Source organism: Rhinatrema bivittatum, chromosome 6 (assembly GCF_901001135.1).
Source record: "Rhinatrema bivittatum chromosome 6, aRhiBiv1.1, whole genome shotgun sequence".
In the NCBI taxonomy this organism is placed as follows: domain Eukaryota; kingdom Metazoa; phylum Chordata; class Amphibia; order Gymnophiona; family Rhinatrematidae; genus Rhinatrema; species Rhinatrema bivittatum.
In genome coordinates, this window is record NC_042620.1 from 261,457,918 (window position 1) to 261,466,775 (window position 8,858).

At 51.1% G+C, this 8,858-nt stretch overlaps 1 protein-coding gene across 1 annotated transcript in view; it reads right to left on the reverse strand.

Moving 5' to 3' along the window:
* TLCD3B (TLC domain containing 3B) overlaps nt 1–6,130 on the reverse strand; it is a 78,061-nt gene extending 71,931 nt beyond the window's left edge. The window contains exons 1-2 of the mRNA XM_029604944.1: nt 5,948–6,130; nt 1,612–1,695 (exon numbers count right to left, since the gene is read on the reverse strand). Of these exons, the coding sequence (XP_029460804.1) occupies nt 1,612–1,695; nt 5,948–6,069 (206 nt within the window). The 5' untranslated portion in view covers nt 6,070–6,130. The remainder of the gene's footprint in view (nt 1–1,611; nt 1,696–5,947) is intronic.
* Between the last annotated feature and the right edge of the window lie 2,728 nt (nt 6,131–8,858).

Below are 8,858 nucleotides of genomic sequence, written 5' to 3' on the forward strand. Positions count from 1 at the left end.
CAAACTCAGGGGGTGAGGGTGTTTGACAAAAAGGCGGAGGGGATTGGGGCAGGGCCTCAAACTGGCTACATCTTTTTTTTTTTTTTCCACTTCAGCCACCTTATGGGTTGGTGGGACAACAAGTCTCTCGAGGCCCCCCCAAGGAAGATTCCTCTGCCAGGGCCCTTTAAGAAGATGGAAGCTCCTGGCTGTAATGGCGCTTCGCAAAAATCCCATAGGATTTACAAAGCTGTGGTAAAGATTACTGCAACCCATTTTTCCGGAAGGTTCAAAATACCGCAGCTTAGTAAGCAACCCCCTACGTTTGTGCCTGAGGCAAATGGAGAGTGAAGTTCTTTACCCAAGGAGGCTGAACGGGATTTGAATCCTGGCTTCACCGGGTCTGGGCCTGCTGCTGCTGCTTTAATTATGTATTTGTTTTTGTTTGATTTATATTCTGCTTTCTCTGGCACTTCAGAGCAGATTACATGCAGGTACTGTAGGTATTTCCCTAAGCACACCTTTCCACTCCATTCTACTCCACACCCCCCCCCCCTTTAGATAAAATGATCATTTTATAGAGATGAATTCTTCCAAATAGGAAGGTGACCCAAGCTGAAAAGGATTACGGACGAAATACTGAGGGCACCATAGGCATGCCAAATCAGAAGGAAGAATAACACTCATTTGGAAGGGAACCTATCTTCCAACTTTTCCTCCACCCCACCTAGGGAATCCAGTGCCTCTGATTTTTCTAAATTTATTTTCAAGCCTGGGAACCTCTCTGCCTGCCCTTAAAGCGCATATGGTGTGTGCATTGCACCTATGGATTCTGTAGAGCAGTGGTTCCCAACCCTGTCCTGGGGACACCCCCCCCCCCCCCCCCAGCCAATCGGGTTTTTCAGGATATCCACAATGAATATGCATGAGAGAAGATTTGCATGCACTGCCTCCATAACATGCAAATTTTCTCTCATGCATATTCCTTGTGGATATCCTGAAAAACCCGACTGGCTGGGGAGTCCCCAGGACAGGGTTGGGAACCACCGCTGTAGAGCCATGACTGACTTTCTTAAGAGCCTGTCTCACTTTAAGTAAGATTCAGCAGGTTTCTTCTTCCTTTGACTTGCTGACTGGGCTCTCTCCCCTTTTTTCAGAAAAGATCTTTCAGCATATTGGAAAACTGCTGCCCGAGGCCACAGTGCCAATATCGACATTAAATATTCAGGAGGCTCCAGTGCGTTCCTGTGTCTTACGGGGCAAAGGCGGGCGGGGAGGGGGAGAGAGATGACTCCAGCCTGAAGTGATTCTTCCATCCAAGGGGGGAAAAAAAAAAATCCAGGTCAAGGGCAGGGTGCATTCCTAAGAATGTCCCCCCTCTCAGTGCAATACATTTTCACGATTTGCAGACACATGAATGCTGCAGAGTGGCAATGGATCACAAAGCTCAGAATGTGTTTCCCCCCCTCCCCCTTTCCCCTTCCATAGCTGTGTAATCGTGCCGCGGCACTTGACATCAGCTACCAGAAGAAATAAAGTCTGTTTCTTAAAGTGCAGCCCTTTCCCTCCCATCCAAAAGAGCCGGCGTAGATGGCATTATGAGTATCACAGGTTGCAACGGTTGGCACTTACTGATCATTAATGATGTCCCTGCACGACGTGGACACAATGTATCCGGCAGTGGAGGCCAGGATGGCCTGGATGGAGGAAACGAACCTGTCAAAGAAAGACAGAAGTGGAGTGAGGAACAGCACGCCGGAACTGAAGCACCCCCAGGGACAAAGGGGGCGGAAACAGTCTGCATGGAGCAAGGTTCCCACCCAGGGTTTTAAGTGCAGAGGGACACTTTCTGGTCTGTGCATGTCTCTCCAGGTAGGTCCTGTGTATCTGGGGCTGTATGTCAGTCTCTGTATCTCTGGTTGCCTGTCCCTCAATGTGTGTCTGTGTGTGTTTCTATATCTGTTTTATCTCTTCCTCTCTCTCTCTCTCTGTACCCGTCCGTCTCTTTATGTCTCTCTTGTGTTGATCTCTATGCGCCTGTGCTTGTGCGTGCGCATACTGTACAGCTGGTTTATAAATGTGCTTCCCTAGCCTTCTTGCCTGCTCTGCATTTTTCTGTGCAGCAGAGGTGTTGGAAGCCGGTTCTGTGACATAATTCAAGCACCTCTGGGACAGGTACAGAGAACAGTGGTAGGAGCCAGGCTGGAAGGTCTGGGTGTTGCAAATGGACCCATTCTTCACTCCCTCCAGAGCAGAGGCCAAGGGGAAGGGAAGCAGGGAGCAAATGGCACTGCAGGGGTAACCAAGGAGAAAGCGGCGAGCTTCAGCTCAGATTGATGGTTGCAGGTTGGCCGTGACCGGGTACTATTCGGCAAGGCCAAGGGGACAGAGGCAGTCGGGTGTAGAGGCAACATCCTCACTAGTTTTGGGTAACAGCCTTGTCAGTTTTGTTAACATTATTACAAAACCTGGCGGTAAGACATGGGGGTGGGAGGGCCTGAGTGTTGGATTATGTGGGAATTTGTATGTTCCTCTGTCTAGGGTGGGAAGGCAACAAAAAAAATGACAAGGAAATGGTCATGCTTCTACAGCTAGCAGCTGGGCTATATCCTTGGCAGTGTAGACTACAATAACTGGACAGACTGGGAAGGGCCAATTGGCCTTTATCTGCCATAATCTATAATGCTCTCTCTCTTTACTGTTCTATACCTCTGTGTTGTGCATCTGCATGTGTGTGTGTGTGTGTGTGTGGGTGTGTAAGCGCCTTATAAGCCTGTCTCCAGATTCGCTGCTCTTCAAACCCCCTACAATCCTTGGTGCAGAGATTATAACTGAGAGGGGCAGTAACAAGTACTTTTCTCAATAAAAAATTCATCAGACGATGATTTACAGTTCCCTGCCACTGCCGTGAAAATCCTCATCACACACACACACACACACACGCACACGGCAGTCCCATCAATAATTCACCAGCTCCCCAGCCTCGCCTGTCCTTGCGGCTCACAGGCATGGCACAGGACGGAAGAGGCACTGAGCAGGGACGGGGCGAACAGAGGCCAGAACTAGGGCTCCGATTCCGGCTCTTAGCTTTTAACATCATCGCCGCTCCAAAGTTCCCTTCTGCGGAACCCTAGTGGCACTCTGTGACCCTGAGCGCAGCACAGCTGCGTTGTGATGTCAGCAGGCACCAAGCGAGTGAGGCGCAGCTGCATCGTTGTAAGGTCACCGGGGGCGTTGCCACAGCTTAAAACAGCAGCATGGCTGCGGAGCTGCTGAACGACCCAGTTCAGGGACGGAAATTTGAGGCCAGTTCCAGATTTCTGACAATCCCGTCCTGAGGCGCACTGTGTATCTGCAGAACTCATCTCACGTTGTAGAAGCGGGGACAGGGGCATAACTAGAGCTCCCTCCTTGCCCGCTGCTGCCGCCTCTCCTCACCTTGATGTTAAACCCGGAGAAGTCGGTCCTGGGCCCCAGCGGTGGGTGAACGTGGTGGGGGCCTGTGCCAGAGTACAGTCACAGGCCCAGATTTATGACTTTGGCACCAAAAAGAAAACAGCTGGGAAAATTGCCCCTCTGGAGAGCAAGGGGATCCTCCCAGGATACCTATGCTCATATCCTTTCACTTTCTGCACACTCCCATTCCGTCACTGCCTTTCCTGGGTCCTCCCTTCCCTCACCTCAACAGCTTTCCTCTGGTCTGTGGCAGCAAAGGGAAAAAAAAAAAAATCAGAATTGGGGCCTGTGAGGGGTGAACTGCTTCAGGGCCTGTGAGCTAGCATGTGCACGCAGACTCTAGTGATCCTGCCCTCTCATCCACATGGACTTGAAGGGCCAGATTTAAGATTTGGGCGCCCACAGGCAGAACTGTAGAGTGGGGGGGAGGGGAAAGACCCTTGAGATCAGATTGTGGGTGAAGTCCCTCTATCCCCACTCCCCTCCAGGGTCCCAGAGTGCCACGGGAGTGCCCCTCTGAAGCGGATTGCTAGAGCAGGCTCGTTCTTGGCACAGTTGCACTTCCCTTTGGCCCTGGGTATTTTGTGCCTTCAAAAATCTGGTACCCTAGGCAGGTGCCCGTGTTGCCTATTCCTAAATCCAGGCCTGTGAACTTGCTGTTTCTCCCGTGGCTAAGGAAACCCATGAGAGGGGTGAACCGCTTCAGGGCCTGCGAGTGCATGCTGGCTCACAGGCCTCGTGCTCACTTTCCTTTCTGTTCCTGGCATGGTTCCCCTGGCTCTCTGCCGGTGTGCTTTGAGCTTTGGGAATGGCACTTTCAAGATCTGGTGCCATAGGCGACTGCCATTGCCTGTGTGGAACTCTGGGCCTGCTTAAACACACAAGTCTCTTTTCTAATCAAAAAGCCCATGTGTTTACAGGAAGAGGAGGCCCGTGGCTGTGTGCTTTACTCAGAACTACGCAGCTCAGCCCAGGACTAACACCAGCAACTTTTCTCACTTCAACAGCTAGCAGGTGAGCGGAGCGTGAAGACCAAAGGAAAGGAGACCAGGTAGGAAAGGAAGCATAAAGACTGATGGGAGGGAAGAGTGAGCGAGCGCAAAACAGGGTGAAAAATATCCAATCGTGCCTCTGAGCAGGGTCAACAAACACCCCAATGCATTGGGATGCAAGTTAAAAAAAAAAAACCAGGCCTGGCCAACAGTCTTCCTCCTGGAACTGGGTCACTTAAGCAGCTATGCAGCTGCATGATTGATGGGGTACTGATGGGAGACAAGGGGCAGTCACGCCCCCAGACATCTCCCACAGAGGGATAATTCCTAAATACCCAAGAGCCTAGGGCTTTAGGCAATAAGGCACAACTGTCCCCGAGTCTGGCTCACATGCAAGTGCTACACTGGAGTGGAGGACGGGCATATACTGATGCTCAGTGTAGGATGCCTTTATCTGTCTGACGTTGATTGCCTCGGTCCTCTTTAAATCTAAGGCTGTCTCACCTGGGCCTTATCTTAACCACTTAAGCCTTGCCCTCATTCCCTTGCAAGATAAATCCAGCCGGGGGGGGGGGGGGGGGAAAGGCTCGAGGTCTTGTCCTCCCTCAAGGCACTGTATCTCTAGGAAGAGCCAGCAACTGATCTCGCTTTGTCCTCTCCCTGAAGCAGCCCTGCTGCAGCGAGAGAGAGGGGGGGGGCTTCAGCCACGGCCTTTACATCGATCATTGGTACTCCCCCCACCCCCCACCGCCCTGCAGCAGGAAAAGGACCCTCGGCACCTTCCAGCCCGCCACATTTTTACAAAGACTGCCCCCGAGGCCACGCGCACGGGATACAAAGCCGCTTCCGTTCAAGAGGGTGTGCGCGCTGGCACCGGGATTTTATTCAGCAGCCCCCCCTCCCCCGTCGCCTCCACGCCGTTATCTCCTCCCTCGGGCCTTGTCAGCCTTCTATTGTTTCCTGCAGCCGCCTGCCCTTTCCCGTGCAGAAACGAGAGCAAGGGGGCACCGGGCAGGGGTGGGAGTGCGCACGCACGGACAAAAGAGGGGCTGGGGAGGGGGTCACATACACCGATAATGCCACACAAAGAGGCGTGCACACTCTGCGCTTATCCACACGCTCACAGACAGTTACACAAACGCACGCAGGCACACACACACACACACACACACACACCGATACGGCAGCAGAGCACCGAAGAGAGGGGGGGCGGCTGAAGTGATTTGACCTCATTAACACAAACACACATTCTGACACACACACACACACACTGGCAAACGCACATACTGATGCACATCTATACGTACCGACCCAAGCAAGCATGCACACAGGCAAATACAGCATAAATAGAGAGACCCGTGCTGGTGCACGCTTACACACATGGAATGATACAGACAATAACACACAGCACACGGGGACACACACGCACAGCTCGGGTGCGCAAGTGCTCCCCTGAGTTGATAAAAGAGAGTTCCTGCATGCATGCTGCATGCTGCTGCTGATCTTTGCATTTTCCTCACCTGGCTGAGACAATGACAGCATCGGCCTCCTCCCACTGCACCAGAGCCAGCCTCAGGCACTTCTTAGACAGAAGGAAGAGTCCCGGGAAGAAGATGCTCCCTGCTACCCAGACATTGACCATCTCTGCAGGAGGAAGCGCAGGTGCCCAGGAAAGAGAGGGAGGGGAGGGAAGAGAGAGAGAGGGAGAGATGCCCGTCTGAACCCGTCGGTGGAGAACAAAAGGATGAAAAATGCAGAAATAAGCCAACTAGTGCTGGAGCCGGAGGAGCAGAGAGATGGAGGCAGAAGGGGATGGGGGGGAGAGAGACAGAAGAGGAATGAAAGAAGGGAAGAAAAGATAGGAAGAAAGGGAAGGGAGATGGAGAGGCAAAAAGGAGAGGTAAATGGGAGAAAGAGATGGAGACAGAAGGGAAGGGGAGAGAGAGAGAGAGAGAGAAGATACAGGGAAAGGGGAGGGACAAAGATGGAAAAAGACAGGAGAAGGGGGGTTTAGAGAGATGGACACAGGAAGGGGGAAGGGGGATTGAAAGAGACGGGTAGAGAGGGAGAGGGGTGAGGGTGGGGAAGGAAGCCCCCCCTTTTCCTCTCTCTCTGCTGGGCAGGCTGTGCCCTCCTCAGTGGGTGTCCCCACACCTCTCTCCAGATCCCACGGCCACAGCTCCAGACGCTGCTGCTGCTGCTGCTGCTTGCCTGTGCGGTGGCTGCAGCGCTGGGCCAGCACATGGCATGAAGAGCATCTTATCCTGCGCCCAGCTCAGCCAGGCTGCCGTGCAGTAAGGATCCCCGGCAGCAGCAGCGGGAGGCGGAGCGGCGGCGGCAGGGGAGGGAGGGGGAGCAATGGCAGCAGCTGGGGAGGGAGTGAAAAAAAAAAAACCGGACTGGTGCATCCTCACACCAGTGTACAGCAGGGGGGGGGGGGGGGCATCAGCGACCTTTTAAAGAGACAGGAAGCCCATCTCACTATCCACAGGCGAAGAAAACGAGGAGGGATAGATTGAAGCAGATCCACGAAGAACCCCTCCCCCGCTACCACTCCAGTGGGAAGGATGGGGTTTGCAATTAGCTGCAACAGAACTGACTATTAAGAGTCACTCTTATAGGGGCCCTCTCTTTCTCATTTTCCAGATTGGTTAGTTAGCATCTTTCTTCTCAAGTAGTTTTCTCTTTAATTGGGGTTACACAGGGTGGGGGGCTGTGTGAGAGGTTGGGAGCATTTTTGTAAAATGTTCTGTCGGTCTTAGTCGCACCCAGAGTTTCTCTAAAACCCATTGCCCCGAATCAAAATGTGAAAGGCCTTCCCTTGCCAAAGTCGTTTTTTTTTAAAGGGACATGCCCTCCCCGGTCACATATTTTATTTTTTAACTAACAACCTTTATCCAGCCAGAAACTTCTCTATAAGTAAAAAAAAAAAAAAAAAAAATCTCCTCGGTAATCAACATCTTTAACAGTCAGTCATTCCTGTGATATGCAGTGGCAAGGGCAAGAATGGAGGAGAAATAGGGTGAAAGGAATGGGGGGTTTGGGTGTTTGTCAAGCCATATAAACTTTTGTATGTTTATCTGAACCGGAACAGTAGTGAAGCTAAAAAAAACCCCAGGGAGATGACCAAGCCAACTTCGACAGAGTGGTTTAAAGCCTTCAAAAAGAGGAGGCAAGGTCCAGGGCCAATATGAGGGTGGTGTGAGCAGGACAGCCCACCCACAGCTCAAACTCCGCGGTCCACGTGGAAGCCACTGAGCGGCTGTCCCCAACGAGCTTCATCCGAACATAAGACATGCAATGCTGGGACAGAGCAGTGGCTCACGGAGCCCAGTATCCAGTCCAGGTCATGTGGAAATACCCAGCAAATCCCAATAAAAAAAGTTTGAAGTTAGAGGCGGAGAAACCAAAGTCTGTCTCATTAATAAACATTTATGGACCTGTCCTCCAAAAAACTCCTCCAAATGTTTCTCAAACTCAGTTTACTAGTAGTGCTAGCCTTAACCATATTTTCTGGCAACAAGTTGCATAGCTTTAGGGTGTGTTGGCAGAAATAATACTCTCTTAAATTTGTTTAAAATCTGCCTCCTGTTAGTTTCAGGGAGTGTTGCCTCATCCGTGTGCTGTTCGAAAGTGTAAATAATCATTTCGTATTAATCTGTTCCATTTCACATTGTCTTATAAACCGCTATCATATCCTTTCTAAGTTGCCTGTTCTCCAAGCTGAGGAGTTCTTTCTTCATAAGGAAGTCGTGCCATCCAAGAATCATTTTTCTGGCTCTTCGCTATACTTTCTCTAGTTCTGCTATATCGCTTTTGAGGTGCAAGGACCACAATTATGCACAATACTCAGGGGCGGCTGAAGGGAATTTGCTGCCTGAGGCTAGGGATGACCCAAAGCAGGGTACAGGTCAAATCATCAAGAAGGGGCAAGGGGGGGGGGGGGGAGGATCTCTTTACAGTCGGTGATTGGAAATGCTGCGGAAGGAGGAAAGCAGGGGCCAGGGTTCTCAGAGGAGCAGGAGAGTGTCTGTAATAATTCAGTATTTCTAGGAAGCTGGCAAACTCCGCCGCACTTCCAGCAACCCTACTACCTGTCCCCCCAAGTTTCCCCAGCATTTGCCACTGGAAAAGTGGGGGAATGGGTGAATGACAGGGGTCTGTGTTGGCAAATTCTCTACCGGCCTAGTACAAGGGCATCAGGTGCTTAGGCGAACCGTAGAGCCTTGCGCCCTCCCCCACCACACACAATAAAAAAAGTTTGCATTTATAATAACTAATTTTACATGAAAAGACATTCAAAGTATAGTTTTCTGAGATAAAAATATTACAACAACATTATTTTTATATGCACTACTGTGATGCCATCCAGAAAGCTCTACAAAAAAGCAAAATAAACACATGCATATGGTATAAGGCCTATGGTAATGT